The sequence below is a fragment of the Leptonychotes weddellii genome, chromosome 13, assembly GCF_054177405.1.
Source record: "Leptonychotes weddellii isolate Sample4059 chromosome 13, ASM5417740v2, whole genome shotgun sequence".
NCBI classification, from domain to species: Eukaryota; Metazoa; Chordata; class Mammalia; order Carnivora; family Phocidae; genus Leptonychotes; species Leptonychotes weddellii.
In genome coordinates this window covers 15,201,283-15,218,298 of record NC_138381.1, presented here as the reverse complement: position 1 = coordinate 15,218,298, position 17,016 = coordinate 15,201,283, and the positions used below count along the sequence as shown (strand labels likewise).

General features: G+C 43.6%; 1 protein-coding gene across 12 annotated transcripts in view; it reads right to left on the bottom strand.

The window, feature by feature from the left end:
* ZNF532 (zinc finger protein 532) overlaps window positions 1-17,016 on the bottom strand; it is a 104,446-nt gene that overhangs the window by 16,652 nt on the left and 70,778 nt on the right. For all 12 annotated transcript variants that reach the window (XM_081801110.1, XM_081801100.1, XM_081801105.1 and 9 more), the window contains 2 exons: window positions 14,163-14,325; window positions 9,942-10,223 (listed from right to left, as the gene is read on the bottom strand). In XM_081801110.1, coding sequence (XP_081657236.1) covers window positions 9,942-10,223; window positions 14,163-14,325 — 445 coding nt within the window. The remainder of the gene's footprint in view (window positions 1-9,941; window positions 10,224-14,162; window positions 14,326-17,016) is intronic.

Sequence of the window (17,016 nt, the reverse complement as noted above, 5' to 3'; positions counted from 1 at the left end):
AGGGAGTCTGCCTCTCTCTCTGACCCTCCCCCCTCTCATGCTCTCTATCTCATTCTCTCTCTCAAATAAATAAAATCTTTAAAACAAATTAAAAAAAATAAAAAGCAATCTAAATAGGAAAAAAGTCACCGTGAAAGGTATTTCCCCTGCAATCACCATAAAAGTACAAATATTACTACAGAATAAAAACATTAAAATATAGTGTCTGAAGACTTAAGTCAGCTCCTTCTGAGATTATTTCCACAAACCAAAAGATAAAAGAAACTAGACATTCCTCTTCAAGATAATCACTGGTTTTTATCAGATGATCTGTACAGACATCTGTAAATAAGCTCAAAAAGTAAACAAGCAAGCACAAAGATCAAAAAAGCTACCATTAAAACCGACCGACGATGGGTGATTTGCTCCCTGGTTCCAGTCCTACGTCACACGTTAATCTTTCCAGCTGTCTAGTTTAACCGAATTGATGAGGTCCTGAGGCTGGGCACGATCGACTGCTCAGGCGGAAGGTCCGAGACCACATGACCCCACAGTGTGCCGGCATGAGGACAAACGTCACACAGCCGCTGAAAGGCTCTTCTGTGGGTGCTGCTTCCAGCTCTGCAATTCCTAGGCTCTGAGGGGCTCTGAAGAAAAAAGGCCTCTGTGTACACAGTCCCTCTTTCTTCCCTGACAGCCCTTACAAATTCATATGGGCAGCGTACACGGGGAAGTCGTGGGGCTTGCTGAATTAATGAATTACAGAATCAGGCAGAATCTTCCTTCTTGCTCCAGTCTCGCCTGGGGCACTGGCTCTTCTTCTGCCAAACAGGAGTCTGTTCTCACCCCTAACCTGGAGACCCACACCCTGACCTCGGGGTGGAGGGAAGGACTCCTGGGTTCCAGCCCTTGGCACAAGTTAAAGTCTGAAAACGGCCCCGCAATCCTTCTGGGTCTTAAGTCTTCATGTCTATAAACTGAACTGAGTGGGGATTCGTGAGCTCTCAGTTCCTTTCTAGCGCCATTTTACGATTCCTTACTGTCAATAAGAGCTAGAATGGCTTTTCTTTCCTTCGCCGCCCCCACTTGATGGTATGTGAAATTGTTTTCTGGTTGCTGTGGGCTTGGAGGGAGTATCAACTTAGAATCCTACGCGAAATTCTTAAAATCTAAAAATCTGGTCTACCACTTGGATTTAGGGATGTATTTTCCAAAAGAAATTAACAAATGCATGTTGCAATCCTGAACTGGGTCATAAAAGTCTACCCACATAATACAGCAGGTCCAAATACTGTACCGATGTTCTAAAGCCTAACGACCACGTTCAGCACTGACTGGACGAAGAAACCTAATCTCCGAGCAAATCTGGGAACTTCAAGTCATGGAAGAAACTACTCTCCTCCCCCAGCCCCATGGGCACAGGAAGGGACAGGGCTTTGACAGATAACAAGAGGAGGGGTTGTGGGGGACATCAGTCTGGGACGGTGGAAGCAGACAGATGGAAACTGCTCGTCTGTGCCAGTGAGGGAATTAAGCCCCTGACCGCAGGCGCCGTTCTTCGTAAGAAATGTTCTTAAGCCCGCAAGGTCCGGTAACAGTGACCCAGAGCAGACGGGCTGGAGTCTCGTCTCTCTCCCGTCCGGCAGCAGCACCCGCCCACTGTCAAGGGAGCTTTTGCCTCCTGAGCCTCGAGAGATAAACAGGAAAAGCCCGAGGAGAAAGTGTCCTCCTCAGACTCCAGAATGAGAGCAGGCCCCGTGCGTGGGCAAGGCACCACAAATGCCCGAATGTCCGTAAACATCTTTTTGTTTTTTAAAGATTTTATTTATTTTTTAGAGAGCGAGCGAGCGAGAAACAGCATGAGAGGGGAGAGGGTCAGAGGGAGAAGCAGGCTCCCCACTGAGCCGGGAGCCCGATGTGGGACTCGATCCCAGGACCCCGGGATCATGACCTGAGCCGAAGGCAGCCGCTTAACCGGCTGAGCCACCCAGGCGCCCCGTCCGTAAACATCTTAAGTCACCGTGGTGGTGGGCAGCACCCAGCTCAAACCAGTGACTGCTTGCGTGCCCTGCTGGGGGCTGACTTTTCAGAAGAGCGCCGTATGAGCTCTACTTCAAGTGCAGAGATACAACTTGGTGTCTGTAGCGCCCGTGCTCTAAGTGATTTTCCAACACCTGTTTACTGAGCCCACACTGGTCCATTCCCTTTGGGGCCAGTAATTCTGGCCAAAGGCTTGCATCTGCCAGGCGGCACGGTAAAATTAAAGGTGCAATCTATGGTTGCAGGATGGAGGGAGGGTGATTGGCCCTCACTGAGGGTCCCAACAGCCTAAATAACCAGCCCCACACACCACACGAGGCCCGCTGTGTACTTTCATTCATTCCGCAATATTGACCAGGCTCCTCCTTGTACTCACTGGGATTTCCCTGCCCTCAAGGAGATCACAGTGGGTTGAAGGCAGAAAAACAAAATTTGGAATAATATATTCTTATCTGAGTCACGTTTTCTAAATAACTTATTAATCTTTCTCAAAAACATTTTATTTTTCTTCGTTTTTCTGTCCCTCATGGAACAGTCAGTAAATTTCAGACATGGAAATTAGTTGCCCACTTGTCATCTCATCTCTGAATTCAGAGTGCCAAATCGAGTTCCTTCTCTGCATCTTTTTTTTTTTTTTTTTTTTAATTTTTTTATTTGACAGAGAGAGAGACAGCGAGAGAGGGAACACAAGCCGGGGGAGTGGGAGAGGGAGAAGCAGGCCTCCCGCGGAGCAGGGAGCCCGATGCGGGCCTCGATCCCAGGACCCCGGGATCACGACCCGAGCCACAGGCAGACGCCCAACGACTGAGCCACCCAGGCGCCCCTTCTCTGCATCTTTGACTCCACCTCCGTTCAGTGAAACAAGGCCGGTATCCATCTTCGGCGGGTGCAGGGCCCCTGAGCACACCAGTCCGTTCACCAGCCACTGAACAGGTGTGATCCATGTTCCCTGTCCTTCCCTTCCCATCGGGGCACACAGGAGCACACACTTCTGAGGCCGCTACAACTGGGTCTGGTCACGCGACTCATTCTGGCCAATGACGCACTGCGTGTCACATCCGGAATAAGGGCGTGTAAAGGCCAGACTGGATTCTCCAGTCTTTCCTGTTCAACCCCTTGTGTGGAAGCTGGGGGTGGGGTGGGGGGGCCTGAAAGAAACCGCCTTGATCACTGAGTCTATCAGTGGAAGGACAGCTGCCCCACCGGAGTGCTCAAAGTCACAGCAAACTCGGCATGTGCAAGAAATAAACTTTTATTGTATAAATCAGTGGGCTTTAGGGGATTTTACTGCCACACAGGATAAATCAGGGGGGCTCTCAAAGGGTAGACTTGTAAGAAATGCAGATTATCAGGTTCCAGCCCAAACCTACTGAATCACAAACTACTGGGGTGCAGCCCAGCAACCAGTCTTTTACCAAACCCTCCAGGTGATTCTGATGCACAGTCAAGTTTTGGGAACCACTAACTAGAATATGGTGCCAAATCAAAGGGCATTAGCTTCCTTGATATGAATGCTGTTATCTCTGCAGCTGCCAAGAGGGATGGGTTGTATTAGGATCGTCAAAAGCCAGGGGCACCCGGGTGGCACAGTCAGTTAAGCATCTGACTCTTGGTTTCGTCTCGGCTCAGGCTGTAATCTCAGGGTCGTGATATCAAGCCCCGCACTGGTCTCCACGCTGAGCCATGGAGCCTGCTTTCGATTCTCTCTCTCCCTCTCCCTCTGCCCCTTCCCCCAAGTGCTCTCTCTCTCTCTCAAATAAATAATCTTAAAAAAAAAAGTCAAAAGCTAGAATGATTGCTCATATTGCTCTTTCTACTTAAAAAGTTCCATAATGATCACTCATCGTGTAGGGCAGCAGATGACAAAATGGCTACAGATAATTATCACAGATCACCTTGTAATTTTCAAGATCTGACCAGTACAGACAGCTTTCACTTTTTTATTTACTATCAGGTTACATAAATGCAGAATGTGTGATCTGAGCTCAGATGTCATCTCATTGAGGGGACCCTAATTTGACGTTCCCAGAAGACCCCTAAAGCAACCAAGAAAGAATGTCAGAAGGTACATGAGCCCCTAAAATTGTACATAAAATTCTGTGTATTTGTACATTTATCTGGGAATGGGCTCATAGCTGGGATGAGATCATCAGAATAATGATACTGACAAGCTCATCTTCCTGTTTTTGTATTTGAGAGTAAGGACACAGGGAAGATGAGAGGATTTCTGTGGTCAAAAAATGATCTAACAGGGGTGCCTGGGTGGCTCAGTTGGTTAAGCGACTGCCTTCGGCTCAGGTCATGATCCTGGAGTCCCGGGATCGAGTCCCGCATCGGGCTCCCTGCTCAGCGGGGAGTCTGCTTCTCCCTCTCCTGCTCCCCCCTCTTGTGCTCTTTCTCTCTCTCACTCTCTCTCTCAAATAAATAAATAAATAAATCTTTAAAAAAAAAAAAAAAATGATCTAACATCCAAACCTAGGTGCAACTAACACAGTACCCCTTTCCAAATGGGCAACATCACAAACCACGGAAGCTACAATAATAAATAGATTTAGAACTTGTCCATAAAGAGTGTTATGATGTAAAAAGACAGCTAAAACCTAACCATAACAAAACAATAATATCAACTTTAGAAAGTGATCGATTTTACACTGGTTTCTCTGTATGGAAGTTCAGTTAACAATCGTTTCTAAATGTGACAGCTTTGGGGCGCCTGGGTGGCTAAGTTAGTTAAGCCTCCGTCTCTTGGTTTCGGCTCAGATCATGATCTCATGGTTGTGGAAATCAGGCTCCACACTCGTCAAAGAGTCTCCTTGTCCCTCTCCCTCTGCTCCTCACCCAGCTTACATGCTCTCTCTCAAATAAGTAAATAAAATCTTAAGAAATAAATAAATGTGGCTGCTTTATTTATTTATTTCTTTATTTAAAAAAACAACTCTTGTTTAAATGGCTAAAATAATGATTTGGCAAATTGTTTTTAAATTATTACATCTCTATAAATTTTTATGGATTATCTGCCCCCAATTTTTAACTTAATATTGGATTACAACAAATTACTAAAAAAAAAAAAAAAATTTAAAAACCACTGAAAGTGGATAGTGGATTTGTATTAGTAAAAAAATACATATGCATTAGAGAAATAAAGACACTAGCTACTAAATAAATAACTAGCATAGCTGGAACTACGTTTTTGAATCTTAAAGACAAAGCTACTGAAGATCTTTGTTCTGATGTGGAACTCCATCAAAATATTTTTAGTAAAACTTTTTTGGATGGGAATTGAGGAGAGAGGAAAAAAAATCAGAAACAATTACTGAAACAAAAAGAGGCCATCTTAAAAGAGACAACAGTGAATTATCCTGACGTAAGTTTTTAATTTATGCCAGGTGGGCTTATTCCTAACTCACAATCTTTTCTCCAAAATAATTATATTAGTAGCAATAACACCAAAGCAAACTGCTGTATTGTGGCTGGCAGAATGTGTTCACGTTATTCTCGAAATTATATATACACATAACATTTATTTTTTAAGGCATGATTACAGTATTAAAAACAAATATCCCTTCACGGTGCAGTGAGTCAGAACGTTTACGTAATGATATTTCACTGGGTAGTCTGGTGAAATCAGATCCTTCCAATAACTTCTCGCCTGGTGGAAGTAAAAAATTATGCTCTCCTGGGACATTTAGCCAGATACAATTTTCAAATCCCTCATAATTTCATATTTATGTCTCACCTTAAATCCAAAAGGACTGGAAGCTGCTTATCACCTCACAGGTAGTTCCCTCTAGGTACCTACAGCACGGGACACCTTGCAGTCACTAAATATGTATTACTCCCATTTTAAAGAAGAGAAAGTTAAGTCTAAGGGGGGGTAAGATGTCTTCCAAGTCAGCACTCATTCTTTGATCCATTAATTCGAGAAATATTTATTGGCTTACTATGAGCTAGGGACAGAAGGCCCACAGATATTTTGGATGGGAACTTGAAGAGAGGAAGAAAGCATAAAGCATCTATTGGGAGAAAGAGGTGAGAAGCAGCCTTCACAGAGGATAAGAGTTCCGGTAAGGAAAGCACAGGGTGCCGTGGATACACGTAGGAAGAAGGGACCAAGGAAGGCTCTCCAGATGAGGTGATGTCTAAGCTGAGACCCAAAGGACTAAGAGTAGTTAGACACCAGAGTGGCGCATTCCTTCAAGGTAACGAACACCACCCGAAAAGCCCCAGAGACGAATGGGCGAACGGTGTTTCAAGCAGGTGGGGCAGGGACGCCTGGGTGGCTCAGTCAGTTAAGTATCTGCCTTTGGCTCTGGTCATGATCCCGGGATGCTGGGACTGAGCCCCGCATCAGCGGGGAGCCTGCTTCTCCCTCTCCCCTTACCCCTCCCCCGGCTCATGCGCTCGCGTGTGTGCTCACTCTCTCAAATAAATAAATAAATGAAACCTTTTTAAAAAATAAATTAAATAAAGCAGGTGGAGCATTTGCGTTTGTCTAGCGTGCCCCATGCGAGATACAGCTGGCGGAAGGGGGATCAGGGGAGACCCAGCGAGCCGCCGGACAGCTGAGGCCAGTGGGCACGCAACACTGCGCATCTGGAGCTGCACTTAAGTCTCTGGCTGCAGAGGGAACCTTCATCAGGCAAAACAGAGTTGCCTGAACAAAGATGGACAACGGGTGGACTACAAGGTATGAAATGCATGGAGGAGGGAGCGGCCTGGGGAGAAGGAAGGAAGTGTCAAGTCAGGTCACACACCAAGCTTTTGGCGGCAGAAGCTGGGGGCTGGGGGCAAGCCCGGGTTCCCTGTCGGACAGGCTAAGAGCGCCTGTGAATTATCCAAGAAGATGAAATACTTGATAAGTGGTTGGATTTGGGGACTGGAATGCAGGCAAGAAACCACAGCTGGAGACAGAGATTTGGAAGTTATCTGCACACATATACGGGAAATGAAGTCACAAGAGTAACTGAAATTTCCCAGAGAGAGAGAGTGGACTCTTTCCAGGACAGAAACCTGATGGGTGCTCTAGCAATCGTGAGAAAACCCAGGAGGGAGAGCAGTATTCAACACTTAGAGTAGAAAATGCTTTTAGGAAGACCTGCCAATCATGTGAAATACTGTGTGGGCGGTGGCGGGGGGGGGGGGGCGGTGGCGGGTAAAAATCAAGGTAAAGACCGAAAAATGTCCAGTTGCCTTGACAATAAGGAGGTGGGTATGGTGAGCTGACACCCAAAGGTGGGCAAGGAGGAAACAGGAGTGGGAAAGTGCAGCCTGCAAAGTACCTGCTTGGCCATCGGAAAGGAGGAAAGAGAAAGGGGCAGACAGCAGGAGATATGAAGTGTGGGGGTTAAATGGAACAGAGGTGACGGGAGTATTCGGATAGGAGGGAAAAAGAAAAGAACGGGAACAGACAAGGAGTCTGTAGGTGGGCTGTCTGGGAGTGAAGCGTTCCAGTCTGGTTCAAAATGGCAGAACTTGATCACTGGTTTCTGACGCACGGTCAGCCCTCTGTTCATTTCACTGGTTTATATGAAGACATTTCTTTCTCTTCCCCACCTCCCTTTAGTTCTCTCCGGAGGCCGAGTGAGTAGCATGGAAACTGAAATCTAATCTGATCTGCCTCCTTCCAAAAGACAGCGTCTCAACTTCTTCAATGCTAATCCGAAAATCCTACTAAGCCCAACATTTCCTCTGGATGAAAGGCTGCTTCTAATGGAAATACATGCGCTGCGCACGGCCCACTCAGGGTGGGGTTTGACGCTTCTGTCCTAGAGCAAGTAGTTCGAGCTAAGGGTTAGACTTCATCCCACCCAATCTGTCTCAGAGCTGTCCCTTCATCTTATATTCTAGATCCAGTAATTGTTGGATGTGCAAGATAAAGGTAGTTAAAAAAAAAAAAAAAGAATTTTGAAATGTTCCAAGATGGATACAAAAATCTCAGATGTATAGGAAATGAAAGCACTGGACTACTAGATTGAGGTCTGCTCCTGTTTTAGCATTTGTAAAATCCAGTTTAGGTGCCAAGAAAAAAAAAGCCTTTTCCTAGAATCACCACATCAGGCTTGGAAAGATAACTACAGGTAGTGTATTCATGCAGTAGATTAACCAAGTACTGCCCCTTAAAAACTACCCCATATTTGCAATGAACATTCTGGGATGCCGCGGCCCACTTGGAGAGCCTAAAGGTGCGATGATTACCGTAAGCCATGTGCCAGCAGAGCTATATATATTCTGTTAAGTAAGTCATTTTTACGTGAGGAGACACTGAATTAAGTGTAGTCAGATCAAATAAAAACATGTCAGCCACATGAGCCGCTCAAATAAAATAGTATCAATGAGATTATGAAGTAATGCTTGAAACAATTTAACAAACTTTTTTTTAAAGATTTTATTTATTCATCTGAGAGTGAGTGAGCGCGTGCTGCGTGCCCATGAGCATGAGCAGGAGAGGGGCAGGGGCAGAGGGGGAAGCAGACTCCCTGCTGACTAAGGAGCCTGACCCAGGGCTGACCCCAGGACCCTGAGATCATGACCTGAGCCAAAGGCAGACGCTTAACCAAATGAGCCACCCAGAGACCCCTAATTTAATAAACTTTTCAAGGATCTAGTGTATACTAATTACAAGCCAATTCCTAGGTAGTTTTTACACAGGTTCCCCAAGGAAAATGATTTGGTTTTCCTGCCTTAAGTTAAAGCAGTTAAAATGGTTTCTTTAAAAGTATGCTGGGGGCACCTGGGTGGCTCAGTCGTTAAGCGTCTGCCTTCGGCTCAGGTCATGATCCCAGGATCCCAGGATGGAACCCAGCATCAGGCTCCCTGCCCGGCGGGAAGTCTGCTTCTCCCTCTCCCACTCCCCCTGCTCATGTTCCCTCTCTCGCTGTCTCTTTCAAATAAATAAATAAAAATCTTTTTAAAAAATAAATAAATAAAAGCATGCTGTATCTAAACCCAATGATGGATCATAGTATCACTAAGAGAAAGAAGCTGGTATTAGGTGCCTCAGGATTCGATACAAAAATAATACAACACCCATTTGTATCTAAAAATTCAACCTGATCTAATCAAACTTCTAGGAATTATGGGATAAAGAGAAGCAAATTAAACAATGTCAAAAGGAAACAATTACCCACGTCCAGAAATGTGCACAAATATCTACAGGACGTGTAACCCAATTTTTCCAACAAATCAACAGCAAGTAGAAAAATAAAATAGAGGGAGGGCTACTACAGAATAAGAGATTTAGGTTCTCCAAAAATCAAATGCAGTGCAGATTCTTTCTGGATCCTAACTGAAACAAACCAACTTTAAGACTGCCGGAACAGGGCGCCTGGGTGGCTCAGTCGTTAAGCGTCTGCCTTCAGCTCAGGTCATGATCCCAGGGTCCTGGGATCGAGTCCCACATCGGGCTCCCTGCTCAGCAAGAAGCCTGCTTCTCCCTCTCCCACTCCCCCTGCTTGTGTTCCTGTTCTCACTGTGTCTCTCTCTGTCAAATAAATAAATAAAATCTTTAAAAAAAAAAAAAAAAGACTGCTGGAACAATATTACAAAATTGTCTTGCTGGTTTCGTGAGGTCTAATAAAGGGTATTAAAAAAAAAATCCCTATTAGTTGGAGATGTGTACTTATTTAAAAAAGAGAAAGAGTATATATAAATATTGCAACTCAGATTTTTCAGTGACTTTGAGTTACAGAGCTTCTCCTGGATAGCTTAAGGAAGGATGAGGTATCCCTTCCCCACTACCAAACTCAGGAAAGAATCACATTAAGTTATACAAATACTCCTAACAGTTTCCCAAACATCAATTTCTTTTTCTCCTTTCTTCCTTATTTGTTAATTAGTGGCAGAGCCGAGCCAAGGACCCGAGTGTTAGAGGTCTGCCAATCCTGTGCTCTTCCTCGCACCCATGGGTGGCCTCTTGCTCTTACCTTCCCGTGCTCCTTCCTCACGTGGGAAATGTAAACATCCCTCTGTGTGAACAAGCGGTCACACTCCCAACACGTCCAGCCAGGACTGGCTACTTTCTTGGGTTCCATGGATTTTTTCACAGGTGACGGAGACTTCTTTTCCAATTTCTCTTTCCCGTTCATGGATCTCGTATCCTCTTTGTTTTGATTTGCTGAATTCTGAGTTGCAGGCTTAATGCTCAAAGGCAAGTTTATACCCAAGTTTGGAGGCCCTTCAATACTTTTCAATGTTCCATGCATAGACTATGTTACAAAAAGAGAAGAAAGATCTATCACAAATGGTTACCATGGAGAGAAGCACATGTAGACTATTCTTAACACATTACAGATATTCGAAAAGGATTTTATATTCATTCAGAAACATTTCTTAATAGAGCAAGAAGAAAACCTAAGCAAAATATATACTTAAAAAGAGACAGAGGGGAATTAACTTTTATGGTTGCTCTAAATTATGCATTTCTAGTTCCAAATAACTTCTGAAAGCTTATTTGCTTGTGCCATTTTTAAATTCTTAAAAAAAAAAAAAAAAAAGCCTTCTGCATGGCATCTAAATTATTCCTGGCTGTCTATCCTCCCCCAGTGAACCAGTGAGTCCTCTCTGCAACAGACTCTTTCTGGGGAAGAAGACGCTTACTTTCACACCTACCCAGAAGCATGGGACTAGGCTGATGCACGGGTAGGTGTTCAAGACCCCCAGCCAACCATCTTTCACAAGCACCTGAGACAAGAGCAAAGCCTTCTCCCTCCCTTTATACCTTCCACATTCTTGGGACAATTTTAAGAGTTTGGGTTTTCGTTGGGGTTTTTTGGGGGTAACGTCAATATCCCTACATCCTATCCCGATCTATCTCTTCTTACCGATACCACCCAGACTTACACAGTAGATACTCAAAAAGCCTCTTACAATTGCTCAGCTGTTTATTATCATTAACATAACAGCCACAACAGCTATCCCACTTAAACTCGAAGGATTCCAAATTCTACTGGGGTAAAATTGGTGCCATGTGATTCTAAAGATCAGTGTGCTTTGTTTTGTTTGTGTTCTAGAAGCAGAGCCAAAAAAAAAAAAAAAAAAGGGAGCACGTAAGTCTGTGCCTCAGTGTAGAATTTATCTTTGAACAAGGCCTTCTCGTGTTGCCGGCCTTCAGGCTTGAGTCCTGAACCTACAAACCCTACAGAAAGGCACATGACACACATTTCCTCAAGGGCTCTAGGCCTCCTACATCCCACAGGTCTGCCCTGAGTAGATCCCGGCTCCATGTTCCTTCCTGAATGTTTGAGTCCGAAGCGGCTCCCTCAGGGTACTCTCCATCATACCTTCCCAGGCAAGGTCACCTCTCGTCAGTGCAGAGAACTCGCCGACCCTCCTCACTGTCTTACCCGGGAAGGGAAAAGGGGGTTCAATAATTTTCTCATGAGCAGGGGTGACAAGTCTATCCAGAGGATCCTCAAACTGGTCTCTAAAAAAGGGCCTGGGGGGGGCGCCTGGGTGGCTCAGTCGTTAAGCATCTGCCTTCGGCTCAGGTCATGATCCCAGGGTCCTGGGATCGAGCCCCGCATCAGGCTCCCTGCTCTGCGGGAAGCCTGCTTCTCCCTCTCCCACTCCCTCTGCTTGTGTTCCCTCTCTCGCTGTGTCTCTCTCTGTCAAATAAATAAATAAATAAAATCTTAAAAAAAAAAAAAATAAATAAAATAAAATAAAATAAAAAAGGGCCTGGGTGGAAAACGTCTCATGTTCTTGGGCACGTGAAAATCTGCGGCAAGGCGAGATGTGATCTCGGGACAGCCAAAAAGCCAAGCACTGCCACCCCACAGGGCAGAGACTTTGGGGTTTCCAATGGCCTTTTTCAAAACAGAAGCCAAGTTTTTACCTTTTTAACCATTTAAAGCCCAAAGAAAACAAAACCCAAAATCTTCTAGTAAACTTTTCCTAAGTTTCTAGGCAAATACGTTTTTACGAACTAAGAAGCTGAGGAGAGGCTCATGTATTGAAGTGTTCTTCTGTGAGTCGGCCTTACCGTGCCCTAAGAATTACAGGAAAGCGGCAAAAAGTTCTGCCGTGACAAGAGGACAAGGCCATGTGTGCCAAAATGGGAATTTCTACTTTACATCATTCCATTTTCACATCATGAAGTAAAAGTAATATCATTTATTAAAAGCAAAGGTTTTTTTTTAAATAAAAGAAATACCACCTAATTCTTTTAGAATTGATTTTTCCTTAGGTCCTGTAACAACAAATAACTTGAACAATTGTAACTTGAAAGTTTGCTTTAAATGTAAATGCCAACATGCATACAGGGAATCCCACACAGTGAATAAATCTATATTCTGCAAGAAGAAATGATACAAACTGGATTAAATCAGGCAAATAAAGATCTACCTTTAAATGAATACGTACGGAGGGCAGGGAACACTGTTCCTGTCCTGCTTTTCTCTTAATTTCTTCCTCAAGAAAAACTGAACAGCACAGGTATTAAGTGATATAAATAAACTCACAAGAACTAGTACAGATCTTAAAAATAAAAACAAAAATAGGGTGCCCCTAAAACTTTATTCCTACCCATCCCCAAACACATAAAGGCAGGATATTTTAAATGTATAGGACATACTTGAAATGAGAATATAAGTGAGTATTCTCAATGTTTTTCGAATCATGTAGTCTCGTAAAGGTTCAGATGAATAAAAACAATTCTTTCGTCCTTGTGGCCACAGTATTTTGCCACTCCTCTTCAGTCTCTATTCTTGGAACCTTGTATTCCTCCAAATTCACTATTAACACAAGGAAGACCCTAACCACAAGGTCGATGACCCCACTTCCAGATGTAAACATGAGTTCTAGAAAGCAAATACCTTAAAAGCCTCTTAAGAAGTAACTTTTCTTTCTTTTTTCTCCCGCCTACCCCCGTAAAAACTATGTTAAAATATTTGGGTCTAATTCCAATGTCACTACATTTTTATGAGCAGTTTTTAGGGTTGTTGTTTTTTTCCTGATCATTCATTAAATAAGTATTTGTTGTCAAGACAGTTTCGTAATTTTAGTGAAAACCTTTAAAATATCTTAAGAGGATTTTACTGTACTTTAAGTGATAATGATGAAATGTATCTCCCATGCACTGACTCACCAGAGGAATGCCAGAGAGCCACTACCTTAGCCCGGCCGCCAGTGAGCAGACCCTCCAATGAGCAGACGTTAGGTTCTTTGCAATAGGCAGTTATGCTACGTGAGCTCACACATGCTCAACACAGGAAATTTCAAGGATTAACAGTCCATTCATTTAACTAAGATGAGACTAGACGAATTCAGAGACCTGATCTGTTCACCTTTCTTGTATCCCATATTTAAAAAGAGAAGAACTAAGAGGAAGAGAGATGGAGTTCATGATATCGGGCCGCCGTTGCCTTCTCTTTTTAAAAAGTCAAGTCACTTTAAGCTCTGAGAGCTGATGGATATTATCTCCTAATCACACAGGAATAAAATTGCTTAACCTTTCACAGTGGGCAGTTAAGAGGCTAGGACTAAGCACTGTCCTTCATGAGCTTAAAAGGCTGTAAAGAGATTTAGGTGCCCCTTTTGGGGCTTGGAGGGTGGGGGTTATCCAAACTGGACATATATTCATTTCATTAACTGAATACTTGCCAGGGGCCAGACACTGCTATATCCTACACATTTTACTGTCAATTTACATGCAACCTTGATAGAAAAAAAGACTAAAAAAAAAGATCCAGGGGCATCAATTATAATGTAAATTTAACCGCTTACATAATCTCAAGGGAAAACCTTTATTTTTCTAAATACACCAATATTTACAATGAATTAACACAATTCGTCAGAGTCCCTGTCTATTTCTAAATCCTATACAACACAGACTTCTCAGAAAAAGTAAACTTCACAGTCATCATTTTCACATGTAGGAAAAAAAAAGAACCCTAATACATTTTCTTTGAGAATCATTTGTTACTCTGCACTGATCTCTCACGGCATGCAGATTGGGACTCGGGAATAAAAAGCATCAGTCAAGTACATGATGGCAGTATTCTGTAAATTGCTCTGTACCAACAACCAGCATCCATCCCTTCCCTCTACAGCATGCACGCTTTCTCTTCATCTGCAGCGCTGCCTTGACTTATGATCAATGAATGGGTCTGCAATTTACGTAAAGGACACAAGAGATGCGCACACACCTTGATATGGTCCATCATGAGTTGCTTCTGTGCATATAAAAGAGAACAGTCTGGACACTTGAAAACAGACACCTTCTGGTTTTCGATGTGTTGGTCAAAGTGCCGATACAGCAGGGTTTGCAGGGTAAAAACAGTGTCGCACATGGAACACTTATATATTATTCTAAAACAGAAGAAGTGCGTGGAAATGTCAGTCAGCCCTCGTCTCTGAAGCCAAAGGAACTGCTACTTTACATCTCATCTCAAGAATTCAGGTGGCAGGAGCAGCGAGAACACATAAACACGGTAAAAAGAACAAAACAGTTTAGCTTTGAAACAAACTTTTGGAGGCAACTGGCGTCACTCAAGTGCAGATCGCATTCTGAGTAAAGACGCATTCAACCACATTTGCATAGAAGTCTAAATTAATGACCATTTTACTACTTACAGATCTATAGCGGATACTTGTTTGTACAAGATCTTCACTCGTTAGTTACTTTAACACAGAGCAAAAGCACTCTTGATTTTTTTTTTTTTTTTTTTTACGTATTCTTTAAGAGAAGACAAGGAACGCAGCTGGGTGGTGGTCCCCTAACTTGAGAAAGCATTTGTTAACGAACTAAGTAGGGCTGTTCAGCTCCGATGCCTACGTAAGATCTTACTTGTCCCAAGTTTTCTTTTCGAGTTAGGGGCAATTTTACACTTGAATTGCAGTATTCCTCTACACGTTCTCAACACAGAAAGCCCTACACCAGTAAACAATTATACACCACCCACGCCCACCCGCCAAAAAAAAAGACAGAAAGAAAGAGAAAGAAAAAAGAAAATCCGAACCAACTGTTGTTTCAGTTTGCACATCTATTGTGCTTAAAATGGTTTAAAATACTGTCCGTTACATTTCCATACCTGATGTTACTGCCAAGCTGCCTCCCTAAACTAATCCAATAGACCTGAGCCTTCTGCACATAATCCCATCCAACCATCAAGACCTTCCACTGAAGCTCAGGCAGGAGGGAAAGTACCAGACTCCCCAGCCACCAACCTCCACCCCCAGGGGCTTCGCTGCTCACTCAATATGCCTACAGTAGGTCCCCTTCCTCCCGTAACTGCCCCAGGTCTTCCTGGTCCTCAAGGGAGACCCTAGGGACACCTGTGCCCTTCGAAGAGCTGTGAGAACAGGCACGAAGAATCCTAGGGAGCAGTTAAGGAAAATGGCAGAGAAACACTGATTGAAGGTACAAGTCAGAGATGAAAAAAGCAGAGTTGAGATTCCATTTGCTATTTGCACAGCAAAGCCAAAGAAAGGAAAGAGCCTCTAGAAACCACGGGTCTTTCCTCTCAGGGTCTTCAGAAAGCACATCTCGCTTCATAGTTCTCTGTCAATAAATGACAGATTTAACTTTTTTTTTCCTTTTCCCACAGAGAATTTATAAATTTAACTGGATTCAGCGGCACATGTTTTTACAACGTCTTGACATATTAGTAACTTCGTGCACACTTGACTGGGGAGGGGAGGGGACCTTCAAGGACTTCAGGACGTCAGTCACCACATGGGGTGCCATCATTAACTGTACCAAGTGTGACGAGGATGTTCATTTCCTCACTATTTAAAATAGCTCAGAACTGAAAATAGTCCAAACACGCAGTAACGTCAAGTAGTGAAGTAAGAGCAACGATGTCATTTTTCACAAATTATGCTACAGACACATTACCAGCGAATGGAAAGATTTTCGTGGAAATTCAAACAACAGGGAACAAGACAGTACGCGTGATACGTTCACATTTTTTTAAGGGTGCAGAAAAGACGGGGAAGGTTACACAACTGTCATCATCTCTACCAGACGATACTACAGGTATTCTTACTATTTTGCTTGTCTGTTCTTCTTGATTTTTCTGGAATTACCACAGAGCAACAAGAAAAAAATAATAGCCCCAGGAAAAGAATGAAGATTTACTAGCTAAGCTAAGAATTTTCTCAGGATTCTGTTCTTACATTTTTTCGAAAGCACTATTTCACGAAAAATGCCATGGCCCATTTTATTCATGCTACATTCCTTTGGGGAGGGGTTTTGTTTGCTTTGACTTTTTTTTTTTTTTTTTTGCTTTCCACTGAATAGCAAAGATTTACTTAAGCATTTTTCTGAGGAACAGTTTGCTCGTATAATATTGGAACACCGCCCCACAAACTGCTAACGCATATAAAGCGGGAAGTGGTGACTATATGGCAGAGAGGTCTGGGGGACACCAGCTTGACTAGATGGTGGGGGTCAGCAGCGCTGCCAGAAGCACACATGGGCACTGCCTGTCTCTGACGGAACACAACAAGGAGCCTCCTGCCAAGAGTACATGTCCTGCATCCAGCTACAAGAAAGCAGCGACAGACGGGGGTCATCCTGAGAATGAGGGGCTGGAAGCCTCTTCGGATGGCCAAAGACATAAGAGGCGGGGGAAGACCGAGCAACTGTTCCAGATGGAAAAACCCTGACAAGACAGGACGACTAAATGCAAAACATGTTCCTGGATAGGATTTTGAACATGAAAGAAAAAAGAAAAAAAAAAGACATTTTCTCAACTATTAGAAAAATTTTAATGGGATCTACACATTGAGCAGTAATGTAATCAGCACGAATTTCTGACTGGGAGGACTCAACGGGGGTGACATACGTGGGTGACCTTTTTGGGAGGAGAGGCAGAACACACTCCAATATTTATGTCATGCTGCCCCACTATTCTTCAACGAGAGAGAAAGAGAGAGAGACACACACATGGAGAAAGAAATGGTGGGAGTAAATGTCAGGAATGCGGGCAACTGGGGAATCTGGGTGAAGGGATGTCATCTGTAGAGTTTTCCAACTTTTCTGTAGGACAGAAACTA